The 19,973-nt window shown below is 24.9% G+C and overlaps 1 protein-coding gene across 2 annotated transcripts in view; it reads right to left on the reverse strand.

The window, feature by feature from the left end:
* Nucleotides 1-576: 576 nt before the first annotated feature.
* LOC132929930 (uncharacterized) overlaps nucleotides 577-19,973 on the reverse strand; it is a 175,395-nt gene continuing 155,998 nt past the window's right edge. For both annotated transcript variants that reach the window (XM_060995574.1, XM_060995573.1), the window contains 11 exons: nucleotides 17,092-17,263; nucleotides 8,670-8,798; nucleotides 8,437-8,573; nucleotides 8,192-8,360; nucleotides 7,518-7,634; nucleotides 7,299-7,423; nucleotides 7,019-7,200; nucleotides 5,244-5,399; nucleotides 4,804-5,092; nucleotides 2,712-2,856; nucleotides 577-2,642 (listed from right to left, as the gene is read on the reverse strand). In XM_060995574.1, the coding sequence (XP_060851557.1) occupies nucleotides 2,453-2,642; nucleotides 2,712-2,856; nucleotides 4,804-5,092; nucleotides 5,244-5,399; nucleotides 7,019-7,200; nucleotides 7,299-7,423; nucleotides 7,518-7,634; nucleotides 8,192-8,360; nucleotides 8,437-8,573; nucleotides 8,670-8,798; nucleotides 17,092-17,263 (1,811 nt within the window). In that variant the 3' untranslated portion in view covers nucleotides 577-2,452. The remainder of the gene's footprint in view (nucleotides 2,643-2,711; nucleotides 2,857-4,803; nucleotides 5,093-5,243; nucleotides 5,400-7,018; nucleotides 7,201-7,298; nucleotides 7,424-7,517; nucleotides 7,635-8,191; nucleotides 8,361-8,436; nucleotides 8,574-8,669; nucleotides 8,799-17,091; nucleotides 17,264-19,973) is intronic.

Below are 19,973 nucleotides of genomic sequence, written 5' to 3' on the forward strand. Positions count from 1 at the left end.
TCCGGTTTATTTTTATCAGATATTCTATGTCTAATAATATAACAAAATAAAAATTTACACAATACTATGAAATTTGTAATTAAGTAAATAGTAGTTAAAATGTCTTTATTAATTTTACAAAAACGTTTTAATGTAAGAATTTTATCATATAATGTACTGTTTTAATAATTTAAAATGACAAATTTTATGTTTTTATTGGTACCTACCATATTACTTAATAACATTATAGATTTACCCGAAAAATAAATTTAAAAACAAGCTTATTTCTGAAATATTATCATATATACTTTAGAAACTGAAGCTTATATGTGTATAAATTATAAATCATATTGTTGTATAATTATCACCTTTATAAGGTTTTGTTATTCCTTCACTAATTTTATATCATTTTCTCACAGGTACACTTAAATATACTTTTGAAATAACATGGGTATCTTTATTTTATGATTTATTAATAAAGATAGTTAGTATGATTCTTAGTATTTTCATAAAAAAGGACTTGAGACGTATAAAATATAGCAAACTATTAATAATACAATAATACAATATAAGTATTATAATACATTATAAATACCATAGCGTTAAAAATGAGTTTATTATTTAATAAACAATTTATTCACAATTCACCGCACATATTAGCCAATTAGTTTCAAACAATTTTTGAACAATTTTCCAACAGTCAACATTTTGCTATGATTTTCTATATAATTCATCAACAATAATTATATTATATACATTATACATAAACATAATATGCTTGTAAGATTGTTTTATATAATTTATTTAACGAAAACAGATCAGTCGAAAACTGTCTAATAATCAATAAATAAGGATTTAGAAGTATTTTATATGATGATTATTTTATTTAAAATTATGTACATTGTCTCATTTAATCAAAACATAAAAAAAGGATACTTTTTAACCTAATCATATAATAACTATTATAACGTAATATACAGATAAAAGTAGCTTAATCAAATTAGCAAGTGATAATATTTTTTTTCGTGCAACTTTGGCTGGCTGACATCAGTAATATTTTTGTATAACATTATTATTGTACATAACTACTACATGCACCTACCAGTAAATGAAACATTATGTATTTTAAAAATCTTAAACTTAAATGACCAATGTATTATAATTTATAACATTGTATTAAGTAATAATAATGTTAATATTATTATTAGTCTTAACATCATGATTAATATTATAATAATATATTTATTATCTTCAAATATAACTAATATTTATAGTGAACCAGAATGTTTTCTCGTTTTTCCATACTAAAAACGCAGTGAAACTTGAATGCCAACTTATATTTAAAAATATAAAAGAAAGTTTGTATCTTTTTTTATGTCAATATAGTTTTAATTTTTTATACTTCAAGGCTAAAACATTTTGCATTAAAATAAAAAATAAAAAAATTGTAAATTATTTTAAAATTATTGCAAAAAATTAAATCATTCTGAATTATTACTTGCTTATTTATTTATTTATATTTTCTTATCGTGGAGTAAATGATACAAATTGTTTATTTATTTTAATTTAATTTTAATTTTATGTATTTTTTTTATTAATACCTTTTTGAGTATTAAATGTTATTTACATAAACATCTCAATCATAAGCAATGGTGAATTTAAACCTCTAAACTCATAATCTTTATAAACATTAATGTATAAATACATGAGCTTACAGTTATAGAACTTAACCAATATTTATTAGATAGTTAGATGTTTTTAGCTTTTTTTGTTCTAAAATACTATTACCTAGGCGTTTTCATCAAGAGGTAGCATACTAAACTAGATTTACAAAATTATGTGAACAATGATTTATAAAATTATATAAAAAAAAAATATTTTGTTTAAGTCTTTTAACAAAATGGTAAATGAGATGTATACTAACAGAATTTTTTTATAACTGTTATTTTAAAACTTTAATTAGGCATCATACCATTTTTGGAACTAGTACAGCTCCCAAAAATGTTAGATGACTTTCAATTATAATATCGTATTAGGTACACACATTATTGTTGTGAAATAAATATGTTTCATTTTATTCGTGAATATAATATAACTTTGTCAAATTATAAGAATAATTTGTATGAAATATTATATAAATTTTATTGAATATCGATTATATTATAATTATTTTTATTCGTAGTTCATTGATTATACAAACAAAAAACTAACAAAAAATTATAGACGCAAGTAGAATTTTGTTATTAATTTTATCATTCAGTTGATGATATGCCAATATTCAGTAAATTATCAGATTATCTACAGTTTTAAATGAATACATTACTAAACAAAACATTTACTTAAAAGTTTGGCACGAAATCAATCAAACACTAACAGTCACAACCAAAAATAATCGTTTATAGTTCAATTATTTGTAGACACCTTTAATTAAATCTACGTATGTAAAACATCCTTTACTCATACTGGCAACTATTCAACTGTTTTTCATTTGTTTTACGTAAACAAATATGACGGTAAATAATAATATTGTCCAATTATTTGTCAATTTTAATGATCTATTAGCAGCGGCTGTATGCGCCGTCGACCCGGACAGTCTGGCACGATCGACATCTGATCTCCATTTAATGTAATATTGAGGTGGTGTCTGCGTCATTACTCTTAGCCTAAAGTAAAAAAACATCATATTTAATAATTTGTTTTGAAATTGACTAAATCATATTAAAATTACATACTTGATTACTACGATATTCATTTGCCACGGCAACGTGTTGGTTGAATTTTTTTCTCTGGAGCAGAATGTGTATAATATCTGACCGGCTTTATCATCTGATCTTTCCGAATACTCATGAATGCTTATATTCCACGCTGAGCAAGGACCTAAGATATAATATATATTTATTATTACTCGCAGGCCCTAGCAGTACATCATCTTAAATATTATGTTTTTAAATAATTTATAGTTTAAAAAAAAATGTAATGAAATATTTTTGGAAATGTTTTACGCTTACAATAATTATTTTTAAAATATTTTAGACAATTTTAATATTAAATAAAATATGATGTACTTACTAAAGGTATTAAAATAGGTACAAATTATTTTCAAGACTTAAGAAAGTCGTAAATTTGTATAATATTTAGGAAAATTAATACGACAAATTATGGAAATTATTTATAATCGATACTTAAGACTTAAAATCGTTATTTTAGCATGAATTTAGAGTACCTATATAATTATACCAAATTTATTAAAAGTTATATCGTTAGTTTGTATGCTTTTATTCAAATATTTTTTTAATATAATGTACCTAGGTGTTACATAAGTTATAAAGTTATATTAATAATATGATTGTAATATGACACCATGGTTTATAATTTAATTAATATTAAATATTTTATAAATTATTTTAAGGATGGTGAATTTTTAGTTTTATTAAAACTCTTCCGTTATTAAATTTGAAAACATATATTTTGTCAGTAATTAAATTTTTTTGAAGGTACATTTTGAATTATAAACCAAAAAATCTACGTAGTTTTATTATTAGTTATAGAAACAATAAATAGTATTTTTTTTTTTTTATTTTACAATAAATAAAATGTAGGTAATATTGCCTGGTATTTATAATAAAATCAATCAATGAATATAAAGTTTATTGAACACTTCCTTCTTAACCTGAATGATTTATATGACAGATTATTAATAATTATGTTTTTTATTATATTATATTGAATTTCAAAGGTTAAACATAATAATTATTTCTGAACCATTATGCCATGATAGTATTCATTTTGATAATATTTCAAAATTATATTGTTATCGTTTATTAAAATAAAATCATTTAATTTATCTGTCTGAACTAAATAATTTCAACTCATAAAACTTTTTAATGTTTTATTTTTTTTAAAGTATTTATTTGATTTTCAAAAATTACCTCTGCTTAAGAATGTTTTTTTATTTTATCAGACCAGTTTGTAATAAGGACAGCAGATTTTATTTGTTTATAATTATTCTAAGAATAAAGGTGTTTTGTAAGCTATTAGAAAACTAAATTATTCAAAAAGATTTTTACCGATCTAATATCCATCTTTACCCATTGTTTTTCCAGTTAAGTTTAAATTCTACTTTATAAACTTTAAATTTTACAACAAAGGATATTACCAGAATTAGTGTTCTTTTATTAGAGAACAATCACTCTATTATCATTCTCATAGAACTTTGATAATTATGTTTTTATTTGAACATCATTAACCCTATTTTTATCTTAAAAAGTTAATGATTATTTCTAAAATTAACTTTTTTCAAACTATTTTTAAAGTACACTGCAAACAATAATAATATGTTATGTAAGTTTGTAATTTGTATAGTTATATAGATTAGTTCAAAACTAGAACTATAACATTTATAAATAATAATTTGCGGCCAGTCTTTAACAAATTTTAAAAACGAATGCAATAGAAACTTATCTAAAACTGATTGTAAAATTATACTAAATAGATCTTATGAATAAACATATAATTAACAACAAATATGTTTACCTCCATAGCCCAATAATACTTTTAACTAGTACACTAAGAAAAGTGGACATCGTTTTTAGACACACAAAACTGTAATTTAAAATAAAATATATTTGAAGATGTTAATCGTAAATTTTCAGTCGAAAAATAAAATATGTTTGGAACACATTTGATAGAAAATTCAGGTAATTTCGCGTATTATATCGAATAGACAGTTTATTGGTTTTATTTTGTCATTTTAAGTAACTCACGATTCAATGTACGTATTAATATCAGTTGTTGTAAGTTTGTAACGTAACAGTTTATACTCACGACTTTGTGAACTTCCTATTTCTATGGTTAAGTGACGTTCGACATTTGAATCCAGCAACCATGTGCAATCCTGATGGTAATAGAAATTAAGTGGACTATCCCTGATCATTATTGGCGATTCAAGTATACCGGTATGTTGGTTAATGACCCGATAACCACATACCATATCGTCTTTGAACGAATACTCGGCTGAGTACTCGAACCCCTTGTTGGACCAGCTGTACTTTGATACCGAGTATACCAATTTTATGGGTGACCATGATTTGACGGTGACCGGTAACCATTCGGCCTAACGCACATATAAATATGAAACTTATAATAAAATATAATGCATTAAGTTGACATTCTACAGGCCACCAGGAAAGTGAATAAATAATAATAAATAGGTACATAAATAGGCACATAAATATGTTCACAGTTTCGTCCGTCGACAACATTACCTGAAAATCACCACAAATGCAAGACAATATGTCATCGTTTGTTGAAATGACGTATAGTTGATCGACTATGGATGTAGCGTTTTTGACACAACGACATCCACCGTCTCCGCATTCGGTGTAGCACAAGTCCGAAGACATCTTATTTAATGATATTACCTGTGAATAATATTTAAGATGCGTGATTTTTAGGTTTTAAAATTTAATATATATGAGGTATCTATTTTCAGGGTCGGCCTGGGTACCTGAGGGCCCAGGCAGGAATTATTTTCTGGAGCCCAATAATAATTTTATACTGTATTTTGGGGTAACACAGTACAGCCAGTACAGGGGCCCAGGAACTATAATACGGCAAGGGCCCAGGCAGGAATCCCGGCCCTCCGGCCCTGGCCAGGCCGACCCTGTCTATTTTAATTATTTAGATTATTATTTATTTTATATATATTATATAGTATATACGTATTATTGTATTAATAGTCTACCCGAAAATTGTCTTGAAACAAATAGGTCATAAACTATATTAATGGAATCTGAATTAATTCATTTTTCAAATCAATAATGATGTTAATATATACTTACTCCTTACAATTTATCATTTATTCTATGTACTATTGTATTTTGTATTGTATTATACAATTGAAATTATCAAAAATAATTAAATATATAAGTTTAATAATAAATGATATTCATAAAAATTATATCCGTTATATATATTGGACTATAAAATAAATTTAAAAATATTGATTAAGAAATTTCAACATTATAACATTATTATAATTTACCACGAAAGTAAGTTTTAAAAATGTTTTTATCGATAATATTTAAAAGAAGGGTTACTAATGAAACTTCATTGAAAACAGTAATTACATTTTATACTAAATAATATAATATAATAAAATTCCTCAAAGAATAGTAAGTTTTTAATATTAATATAGTATCGACTTAATGTATTTTATGGATTTAAAAACTCTTCAAATTTAACGACGTAGACGTAAACGACTTACTGATCAAACAGATTTAATACCATTATGTTTTCTTACTTAATACTTGTGCTTTTCGTATACGTAGCTTATGGTATACATTTGGGTGAAAGTAGTGTAACTGTATATACATTTTTGAATATGTATAAACTATAAATATTCGACAAAAATTAAATGTACTAAGAATGAAATACACAAAAATGTGTTGTATTTTTATGCCAAAATTAAATTTAAAAAAATCTAAATACTGAATCTCTATAAATTTCTTAAAATATAAAATTCTTTAATTAATTATGTATTTATGACTGAGACTTCAAAAACATAATTTATTGTTATAACTTTCTAATAAAAATATTTTAATATTTTTTTTGTAAGAAATAAGAAACATGAGGTAAGTAAAAGTAAAAACGTTCGTATAATATATACATTTTATATTTTGTTTAGATTTTCTGATTTATACTTGTTTTTAAATACAAAGACAAACCACAGTTTTGAGTACATATTAAAGAAAATGGTCACTGATTTTAACTATAACGATTTTTAATGAGAGCTGACACGATATATAATGGATATTGAGCATACAATTTTTAAAAACCAATCGCAAATACGATTTTTAAAAATAATTATTTGTTTTTAGTTTCTAATATCAGTACAAATTATATAGTATCTATTTCATGTAAATTATTATTAATACAAGTTGGTAACTAAATTATGACTAAGCATAAAAAATAAATATTTATTCACTAATTACGTACCTACTATATTTTTTAACAGATGAAAATATTAAATATTTATTACTTTGATGCTTATGCTTTGGTTGGTAGCTGGAATGAGATTTTGTGAACATCTCAATTGTCCTTCGACATTCCAAAATATTTGTTCGGTTCCTGGATGTTTCAGTTTTCCTCTAGATGAACTGCTTCGGCCATTGTAGTTAACATCACATAAAGTTTCCGGTTGCAATGTTCCTCTTTCTAATACTAAATGTAAAATTAAATTATTGAAATTAATACCAAAATGTTTATAAATTTATTACTTTTATTATTGTGTCATATAAATAAACAAGAATTTGTCTAACCATTAAAGAAACTGTAGGCTCCATCTAAAAATTCAGTCTCTTCGTCTTGATTGCTTGCCATTAATCTACGGACGAAAAGCGTCATATGATTCCCCGACGAAACAAACATTTGTCTTTCACGAAACCTGTAAGTGAAACAACCATAAAATTGATTAAAGTAAAAAAATGTCAACAATTTTTCATCAAATTCTTTAACCAACTTCCCATCATTATACTTACATTCCATTTGTATCCCTAGCATGATTCTCTACGGGACTGCACAATTTTTTAGTTTTATCTTTCGACCTTATATTTGGTCCGTCATAAATCTCAATAAATGATTCACAAGAACTGGCTCTAAAATCATTTAAAATATCATATCGATTTGTAAATTATTATTTTATTAACTTATTTGCACAATATGACTACAGTATGATTACCTTTATAATATGTTTAAATATATATTAATTGAATACTTAAAAAAGGTACCTAATATTGTATTATAATTATAATATTTATTTAATAAAATAAATTTTCAAATATTTTTAAGAAATTAAAAAGCAAACCGTTGGCGTTAATTAGTATATATATACAAATAAATAAATAAATAAATAAATAAGAAATAAAAATATTCTACTAAATAGAATTTGCAATTTATTTATTTATTTGCATTAAATTTGAATTATACTTATTAGTTATTACTATACAAATAAATCAAACATAATATTTTAAGTGCTAACACATAAGTTCAACATCATATAATAAATAATAGTCATTAATAAAAAAATTAAAACTTAGATTGAATATTACTTATAGTGATATAAAAAGAATTATATCATAGTGTCTTTATATATGTATACTGTATACAAGGTTTTCATGTTTATTTTAATATTATATGTAATAATCACACTCACTTAAGTACGTAGTTAAACAAGGATATGTGTACAATTTCCGGTTCCCTTCCCTCAAAACGAATAGTGCAATTAGTTTTCCAATTTTGCATGCCACGTAAATCAAAATGTCCAGACTTAATATCGGCCGATTTAATTGTCATCTCACAAGATTGGTCGTTTCTCAAGTTTCCTACAACAAAAAACACATTATCTGGATAAGTCACAGTTCATGCATCTTAATTATTTAAAATTGTTTTTGTCTTTACTCTGAATTGCGATGGCCGGATACGGCGATACTTCCAACGTGGCTGCAGTACTAGCTAATTGTGTACTCACGTCATCGATGAACTCGATAGTGGCCACGAATCCCGTGTAGTCGTACGGCGGAATTGCAGCTCCAGCTCTACAAAGTATAGCAAATAAATATTATTTAGCTCTTTTAAAATATGTATTGAACATTTTTAAGTAAAATGATTGTATAATTTTGCTAGAGTTTTACCTGAACTCAAGTAGCACGTTTGGCCCGGGAAAAATGTGATCTTTTTTGCTCTTGTCACAAATTGTTGTTATTAAAGGACTGTTGGATGTCGGTCCTTGATAAACGTTTATGTAATGTGTTCCACAGTGGCTAAAATATTACGAAATATACGTTTTATTATAGTAAACTTTTAAACGCTTACCTACTACTAGAAACCAAAATACAATGTAGAAATAGAATTGAATTGTATTGTTTATAATTTTGAATCGAATGGATAAAAATAATAAGAACCTATACTAACCATACCAGTTATAACTATAAGTAATATACTTACTAACATAATTTAAAACACAACCATAATTTCTAACTTAATAGGTACCTAATACATTAAACAATAATTTCAAAAATTATTTAAATCAATCATTAATATAACTAACATTCGGTAGTTAATGAAATTAAATATTGAATAAGAATTTTTGTAGCTATCATATACATAGTCATAATTCTTATTTTAAAAACATATTGTTATACATTCACATGCCCTCTATATAATAATATTATATAGATGTGTATATACTATATATATATATATGTAAATAGTTAATACACTCTGATTGGAAATTGAAAAAAAATTTGTAAGATATTTTTATCACCGAATAAGCGTTAGGATGAAAATTGAAATTTCCGTATTAAATGTAATAAAAATAAAAATCCATTTTTTTTTTAAATGAAGAAAAATCTCCGGAAAACGTTTTTATCGGAGAATAACCGTTTATTAATAACCTGTCATCCGGATAAAAGCTTTTTAACCGGAAAACTCACAATTCCTCGTGAAAATTGTAAGCTTTCAACATAGAACCCGTGATAGTTCCACTAGCTATCTTATATTTGTCAACGTCCGATGTCCACATTGGTATTCTATGATATTTTGTTTTCCACGCAACTAAAACATCACGACAGATTCTTCGCCGTTGTATCTCTGTCTTACAACCTGTCATTTATAGTTCTCCACGCGAACCCCAACGATTTTAAACGACACAAATTATAATGCAAAGATATACATGCATTGTTGAAAGTTATAATTTCCGTCGGGATATTAATTTATAATACGTAGCCATGTAGGTACGTATATTATCATATTATAGCAGGTATAGTACATGTATTATCGACTACTAAATTAAAAACTGTCTTATCAATGTTACTGGACCATATATAAACATAATTTTAAGTATATTATATCTTGTAGATATAAAATGTTTAAGGTTGAATATATTTGTATAGATAGTTTAAACAAAATTCTATAATTTTGAAAAATTTTGTTGAACTATCGCAATGTAGTAAATTCAATATTCTTTGATTTAAATATTTTGATGCAGTTATAAGTTGACTCTGTGACTGCTTGAATACTTATTAAATAAATATTAACTCATTCAAAGATGAAATAATAATTTATTCCTTATATTGTATACCTTACACCATTTGCACAGGCAGTTGAACATATTATACGAGAAATAAACTTTTGAACGCTTTACATACTACATTCACGGTAGCCCAATATATTATAGTTCACTTACGAAGAAGACATTAATTTATGACTTACGTCTAATACATATATATATATATATATATATATATATATATATCAATTGCACTAATATAATATACTAAATATTTAAATATATAAGAATAATATCAGCCTGATTTGTAAGTAAAAAATAATTTTCAATTTATTTTTCTATATCATTCCTATAGCTTCAAATATATGTAACTCCGGAAAACTAATTCGTTATCATTCAATTAAAATAACAATTTGTTTAATATGGGTTTCTAAAATCAATTCATTTAAATAACCTTCAAAATACTATTACAATTCAGAACGTCGATTAGGATTTTGGTATCAGTACCTTCCTCATAAAATACCCAGAGATAAAACGTGTGTTGGTTACATAATAGAAAATATTCAATTACGCTGAGGGGTCGTTATTACTTTTACATTTTAAGCATCAAATGGGATAAGGTCCATCGTGTTTGAAAAAACTGTCTTAGGTATTAAATAAAAAAAACGAATTCACAATTTCTTCTTTTAAGCGTTAACAATTTTAATTATGTGAAATTTATTGATTTAAAATTATGATAATTTTGTTATCATTTTAAAATATATTTTTAATGACAACATTTGATTATGAAATTGAATTCTAGTTATTCATAATATGCAATATGCATTTTATTATTTTTACTGTTGTATTATTTTTTATTAATAACAAAATTATATATTTTTTAAAATGTAGGTACCTATTTTAACATCATTGTTTAACCAGACATATTGTATCAAATTATTTTTTTTCTTTTGTTAAAAATAGAATGTTATAAAATAAGTGTACAACTTAGTCTTTTAGTAAACTAAATATTCATTATTAGAATTATATTTTATTTTAATAATAAATTATTGAATTGTTAAACAAGTTTAAATTATTATTATGTTAAATATTTTTACTTCGAGATCGATAATAATCTTTCTAATTTTAAGGTTTCGGTAATGTTTCCGCTAGTAACATTTCAGAGGCTTGTTAAAATTAAACGTGTTTGTAGTTGTGGGAAATGAAGAATTCGGTTACAGCGGCATCATAGTGTTCCTAAAGTTATCATGAGAAGTTTTTCGAAAAACTTTTCAGTGTGAAAATAACGCGCACGTGACAATATATATAATATTATCAAATAACTAATATTTATATCTCTTGTTTGATTTTATAACATTTTTTTTTTCAAAATCAGTGATGGGAATTTGTTAAACCTTCACAGTCGGAAATCCGATTGTGCTATAAAAATAAATGAATATAAAAGTAATTGAAAAATACTAACAGTATTTGATTTATTATTATTTTAAATATTAATATAATATTTTTTTATTAGAAGTTATTTAATTTTATATTAAATTACAATTTTGCGTTTTATTTTAACATCTTAAAATTGAATATAGACACAATGCATAATACAAGTAGATATTACCTATTGAAATATATTTCAATAGTACTGTAAATAAAAGAGCATTGATAAAAATATTGTGTTATAATGGTACATTTTATTAAATAAAAAAACTCGTCTAGCGTAAGGTGTATATTGTTGCAAAAATATAAAAACATCTTAAACTTGCCATTTAAAAAAAAATGCGGTCCGTTTGCTAGCCGTTCAGAGTTCCGGAACGGAAAACACTTTTACGCGGTTCGTTAACTTCCCGTACGTATTGTATATAGAGAATTCTTGCTTCTGATATTATTATTATCTCGATTGTACTTTGCGTGCGATTGGTTTCCTAGTGGAAATTTCCTAGTAAGATGTAAGACTATTATTGCAATACCGTAGTGAATAGTAATAATAATAATAATAATAATAATAATAATAAAATAAAACACGTGGTGATGTAATGTTTGATTTAAAAACCATTTACGCTAAATAACATACCCTACAAATAAAAGATCATGGGAATAATAATAATAATAAAAATCATAATTAAACAAACGTTTTCCTAAACTAAACTAAAATTTAAAATAATAATTATTATAAATAAATAAAATTTAAGTCTATGATCTTCAGTTCGTTTTATCTATTTTTTTCGGTTGTTTTTGGAACACTCACGTTCGTTGTTTACTATAAATATAGAATAATTGTTATGGCAAAAATATAAAATAATAATCATCAAGTTGGTGAATTATAAAATACTCATTAGTGTTTGGGACAATATTTTTTTCTTATATTCATACTTGTTTATATATGCAGAACATTATTTTACTGAAATTTAAAATAAAAAGGTATAAAATAAACTACTCAGTCTAGTGAATATACAACCCATCACAAAGTAATATAAGCATATAGGTTTACTAATGAAAGAACAGTATAATTTTATTCTGGAAACTAAAATAAATAAAATAATTTAAATACCCAACACAATTATGAATAAATAATACCCCGTTAGTAATTTTATTATTGACAATCCCTTATCATATTCATCTCACATTTCTCATTTAATTTTACTCACTCAATATTTTAAATTCTAGGTGGCATAAATATAACGATAAAAACTTAAAAAAATATAATGAAAAATAGAATAACGGAACTATTTGAAATGATACCTAAGAGTGCAACATTGTAAAAGTAAGTAAAAATATTTTTAGTGGTATACATTTTATAACAAAAATTTAAATCCACAAAAATATCAATAATTTTGTAAAACTCGAGCACAATAATGAATGTAAATATTGATAGTAGTACTGAGATTGTACATTCATTTCGTATGGTTGCTTACTTCAACGCACCAAGATGAATGATAATGCTGTAGTATAAATTTCGATTTTAAAATCACTAAATAATTATGATTTGTATGTATATAAATGTATTAACAGTCATAATAATTATAGTTATAGTTACAGTTACAGTTACAGTTACACAAGCTACAGTTATAATTATTCAAGTAAACCCATCGGCTTATAATAATAATAATAAAATATCTTCGTATTAAAATGTTATGTTTAATATTTACAATTAATAAATATAATGAAATAAAAAAATAAAAAATAAAAATACTATGTATAATTTATTCAAAATAATTATAATAATACGCAGTTTAGTTTTATAATACAACTGTTGAAATTCTGTATATTAATAAATTATCTAAGCAAACATAGTTTATCATCGGTCCTTAAAAATAACGTTTAATATGTTTAGAATTAGAATGACGAATCAACATTTAAATGTTTAACGTCGATAAACCTTGTAGTTAAGTCAGTATCGTTTTAGATTACAAATTGATTGGAATTTAGTTACTTCAGTTACCCTATTAAGTCCGTTTTATTAAGCACCAGTACACAGAAAACACTAAAAAGCTTTTTTACTAGTCAACAGATCTGATGTTGGTTAAAAATAAAAGTTTACGAAATCCATAATCTTTTAAAATAAATATTTTATATTTCTAAAAAATTATTATAAATGCTTTGAGAATTGCACGACTTTTTAAAATCATTGCTATAAAATTTAATTTCTTCATTCAAAATTATTAAATCGATTTTATCTGGTGGGAAACTCTGGTGGGAAACTCTTGCACGACCGCCGTGTGACCTAAATTCTATCATTTGAACATAAAAATTACTGTAAATAGGAATAAATTGCTATTAAAATTATATCTGGGTATACCGAAGTATGTGACATTTTAAATGTATTTATAATGTACTAAATGCAACGAATTACAATATAATTTAATGTAAACAGTTCTCTGTACAAGGTTGAAAATATTTAGTATGTATACATATTGTATAGTATAATATTTAATCGAACAAAGTTTTCTACCGGTCCTATCGGTTTAAATGATTCGTTTTCCTATTTCAAAAGTGCGACCGATTTATATATATATATATACATAATATGTATGTTTTACGCTTTATAGCGGAGTAAAGAAGGATAACAACTTAAAAACTTTTGAAACATAAGTTATCATCGTATTATTTTCATCGATTTTGGAGAGCACTGCAAGTCACCGCTATGGTGTAACGTGAATATATATTATTATTGACCGTTGTAGCCAATAGGACTCCGGAATCCAGCCGGCTTACAACGAGGTGGCAATAATAAAATATTGTATTATAACAACGCGAGCGTGCGTATTTTTTCGTCGGATCCCGTGACCTTAAATCGTCTTGGCCACGATCGGAGACCCTTTGTGCGATGATAAACGATGGCGTGCGTCGAAGATCGCGTCCGGAACGAGAGTTGAACTATAAACAAACACATACGCACAGAATATACCTTCTTATATCCCTATCGCCACTGAACACCTGTGTGGATGGTTGGACGGCGGGGAGGATATACGCGTATTACCCGGCTGGGAGAAGTTTCGCGCACTGTATTATTTACGTCACGTTTCCTTTCCGACTTTTCCAGCGAGCATATCTTCCGCCGCCGTTGCCATCGTTTTATCAATCATTGTCCACTCGGGGCACGGTCACCGCCAGTCACCACTGGTCCGCCGCCCGCGAAGAATCCTCTCGTTTCGTTTCCACCGTTCTTCAATGGCTACACAGGCTACACACACGAGCCACAAGACGCGCCTCTGGAGGGCAAAACATTTTCTCCGGGTCGGTGGGTCACAATTCACCACGCCACCGCCGTTTTGTTTGCAACACGAGCTCAGAATATATTTATCCGATCTCATACACTACCTTCCTCTGCATCACCACTATTCGTCTTTACCCTCCTTACTGTCCTTTTGTTCGCTTAGTCTACGCACACATATATTATATATTATATATACACAAATAGGCATGTGTGTGTGTGTGTGTGTGTGTGTGTGTGTATGTGTGTCTTGGTAGCGGGTTTGGATTAATTATCCTACCGAATATATTTTCGATGGGTAGCAATGCGGAGTCATTTCGCTCGTGACTATATTTTAACGCATCCCTGAGTCATTAAAAGTTTTCGAGAACTACATGATTTTTAATTTTTAGTTTTAATTTAAATTTAAACGTTTTAAAATCTATCACTGATAAATTAAATATAATAAGAATAACAGATTTATGGAATAGCGTATAAGTTTGCGAATGGATAGTTTTGTGAAAAATAGCTTACATTTAATTTTATGCTCGGAATGAAAAAATGGGGGATTGCCACGAAATAAATAGATAATATATGATTTTGAGTAAAAAGAAAACTTAATGTGGTTTCAAACAACACACATAATCAAATAAAAATTATTTATTCTAATATATATCTTTATTCAATAAATGTAAAAATATTTAATAAATAACTATTAAAATAAAAAGTATAATATTTATAATTTTTATATTTTTTTGAAGTACGTTGATGAGATGAAGAAGAAATTAAAATGACCACAAAACATATCTCAGTGAGAAAGATTATTTGTGAAGTCGAGTATGCATACAATCTTTTAAAAATTAAGACATATTATGTAATTGCAATTTAATAGTAAAAATTAATAATAGTAATAATTATAATTAAGTTAAAATTCTTTTAGTAGCAATAAGACTTTGATTATCAATATCAATCTGGTATATAATTCGAATTAAGTTGGTAATTTTGGGAGTTCAAAATTAAAAATTGTCACTACATTTTAAAATAATCGGAAAAAAATACGAATATTTGATAAAAATATTAACATCAATATATTTAATTATTAAAATAATTGTTTGATGACCTTGGTTACCAATAATTTATACCAACTTCGCTCAAAATTTTATTTTCGTTGTGTAAAGTGTTATATCATTAAATTCAAATTTATCACATCTATTAACAGTGCCTACTTAATGACGAAGTGTATTCGACTATTAATGTATTAAAGAACGATTGACCAAAATACCTCTTATTTTTTATTGTAATTATCGCATAGATAAAGCTTAATTCTGATTTATATTCAATCTTCATATATTGTCGACAAGAGATAATGACGAATGAAAATCCTATGTGAATTTGTCTTAGAGATACTCACTGGCCACTATACACACAATGAAGCATCAACAGATCTCAGTTGACCCAAGTACAAACTGTACACGTGTCAGTATGAAAACAATCAAAACAATATGGTGGATAACAAAAACAACGTGAAGAAATTAAACAAATAGTTCTTGTTCGTTATTGTTCTGACAACTTAAAAATAATTGTGACATTATGTTCATCTTGATGGAACGAGAATATCAAAATAATATTATACGTTTGAATATATGCAAATAAATTTCATAAGACTTCCAAAGTTCCAAGTATAAAACTGTATGCATTACAATTAATAACAATATAATCTTGCAATTTGTTACGACTGACGTATTTATTTTATGAACAAAAAAAAAAAAATTATTAAATTACCACTGAAATTAAAAATGTGTTTAATTTGGTTTAATTGTATAACTTAAAATTGATGTATATATATAGTATATGCTATGTAATATGTATAATATGTGCAATGGTATATTATCATATATTTTACTTATAATCTACATAATCTACATTAAACTAAATAGCTTAATTTTAAATATACTTTGAAAATAGTTTAATAATTAGCCAATTGTGAAGCAGGTTTTGAATCAAGAGTATTTTTATATTGATCAATTATTAAAAACAATATTATTTAGTCTGATATCGTACATGTTATTAATTTGCAATATTGTTATTTTATTTCATTATTGAAAACAAATGACATTTTTTAGTTATTTATATATATATATATATATATATATATATATATATATACATATTATGTATATTTTTATTAGACTATTTGAATTCTTTTCTCACTATTTTCTGTATAATACTTACATACTTTTATTAATATTATAGTGAATAAGCAGTCAAGTTGATAAATATTAATATATATATATATAATATATACGTGACCATGCTTATAGAAATAATGTTATATTTATACAATATTATTGTTAAAATATCTTACTTGAGTGGTAATGATAACGTGAGAAACTGGAGCCGTACTTGGGTGTGAACGGAGCTTGTGGTAATATGGTACTTGCAATAAAGGTTTGTACCATAAATTCCCGGAAACCCAGGGCTTGCAAGTGTACAAGAGTCTTTGTTACAAGAAAAATCTTGATACAACCAATCGCAAACTGGAAAAAAATCAGATGATTTAGTTTTGATAAAAAATGTCTAGTGCCCGTACATGTAGCTAAATTGCCTATTTCAGACGCCGTCACAGTATATATTATAGTAACAATACATAATATTATTACGTGTAGTTATGATATTATCATTATAATATTATGTTAATGAAGTTGAACAAGGTGAGGTGAAAAAATAAGACATACAAAATGAAATAAATAAATATATTTACAATATCAAACTATTCAGGTTAAATATTTTAATTGACATTTACTGTTATTAACAGGATCTTTATTTATGTTATAAATTTCACTATAAATACAACTTTAAAATTCAAAATGTTATTTATAAAATATAAAGTAACTTTACATTTTTTGAAATTTAAAATTTGAGATAATATGATAATCAATTCAAGCTTCAGATAAAACTCATCATGGAAAATAAAAGGTAAGTTTATGGTAAATTATGTAATTGTATTTCTGAAATTCATAATAGAATAAACCGTAATAAGAAGCCTATAAACGTCTGCTATATAAACATACTACAATTTTATAGCTTGTAGTTATGAAAGTTGAACATAAAATAAAACTGTTTTCTCATTTAATCAAATCAATTTTGTAACATGATGTATACTTTTTCGCTGTGTTTTTAAAATTCAAACAAATAAAATATATATTATATATTACATATAAACAGATTTAAAATAATATCAATTAATTATATTATTTTAACCAACTATGGGGTAATAAAAGTAAACATTGCTAATAAAATAAATACATATATTTGAAGTATTAAAGACGAATTAAACAACATAACACTTTAATAATAAACATGAAACTATATTATGTTATTATTCATTTAACGTATGGCAACAATATTTTATAATTATTATAAAAGAAAGTTTCTAAATGTGTATCCTATATAATGTCTCACGGAGCTAATTAAATTTAAATTAATTTCACTAAAATTTGAGCTAAAGTTGTAATAATAATTTTACTCCTTTTTCTTCTTGTTGTTATTATTATTATTAAAACATATTGATAAAACTATCAATTACTTAGTGAATATATAATTTTTTTTTATCTTTATTAGATTCTTTTTACAAAATGTGCAACAATTATTAGTTGAATTTATTGTTATTCAAATGCATGTTAGACAATATTGTATAATTATTTGATACATAATTAGTTATTAGAATTTATTGATATCTAATATAATTTGTTTAATTTGTTTTCATATTATTTGCATCAAGAATAACAAAATAATAATTTTAATTTTAAATACTATTAAATTTCTGTGAAACATGCTTATCCAATCAAAAAGAATTACTATAAATAATTATAAAACGTACATCACATACATTTTTTTATATTTAATAAACTAATATTTATTATAATGGTGGAGTTACATTGATTATAACTTGAATATTTTTTCGTTTGAATAAATTCATTCTAAATAAAATTGACGGATTAAATATTGCTTGAATATGATAGTATATTGTTGTTCAGACTCACGTTGGTTAAGTTAGGTTATTGGGAAAAATATAATAATTAATAATTTTGACAGAAATAAAATTAGAAAATAATATATACCTGTAAATGTATATATAAATGTATATATATATATACGTATTGATTCACCAAAGATATTCACTCCTATTTTTTTCATTTAATACCTATTGAATTAATTTAAATTCTTCAGTCTTAATATAGTACACAATAATTGTCGTATGGTGATAGAAATTTTTGTTTTTCAAATAAAAACTCGCTTTTTAAACGTAGGTATACGTAAATTATTTAGTAGATATCTTTTTAGAAAATATTGATGTATCTAATTCAAAATGCAAATGAGTAATTAGTAGTTATTAAAATATTTATACCAAGGATAGTAGTATATTATGGTTTTTATGGAATTTATTATACTTGGATTATTTTTATAAATTATATATGTTGATAAAGTAATATTAACTATTAAAAATTTCAATAGGTTTAAAATTAATTTTCATAGATATATATTATCCTTAGTATATAAAATTAAATAACTTAAAAACTGTTTGTTAAAAATTGTATTCTAATACATAAAAATATTCAGAAAAACAATCCACTAAATAATCTACAGTGTAAAAGGGTGTTTCCTATTTGACAAAAAAAAAAAAAAAAAGTCTGTAACTCTACTGGGCACTTCTTAAGTAATACGAAAAATTTTAAGAATTCAAAAATATAGTTTTAAGTAATAAGTATATTGAAAAGTTCTGAAAATCTGATTTTAAATAATTGTATTAATGAAGAAAAAAATAAAATAGACATTACATTGTACGTAATTTATTTTAAATTAAACATGAAATAAATAAAAGGTTGGTACAATAGTCGTATAATGTATTTACACATACACACACACACACACACACACACACACACATTATATATATATATTTTATATTTATATACAAATTTACACGCATAACTGCAGTGATTTAGTTAAATGTATAATATTTTTGGCGAGTTAATAGAAACTCCATTATCCCACTACTTAATATCAGACATAGTTAATGAGCCATCCTGTACACGAAAACATTATATTATATGAAAACAGATGTTCAAATCAGAATCACCCTTGGTGTGTATTTTATCGTTTAGCGAAAAATTAATGATTCGGGTAAAATATGAAGGCAATATATCACATTAAATTGCATTTGTATGTGGCCGTAACATTTCTTTG

Source organism: Rhopalosiphum padi, chromosome 4 (assembly GCF_020882245.1).
Source record: "Rhopalosiphum padi isolate XX-2018 chromosome 4, ASM2088224v1, whole genome shotgun sequence".
In the NCBI taxonomy this organism is placed as follows: Eukaryota; Metazoa; Arthropoda; class Insecta; order Hemiptera; family Aphididae; genus Rhopalosiphum; species Rhopalosiphum padi.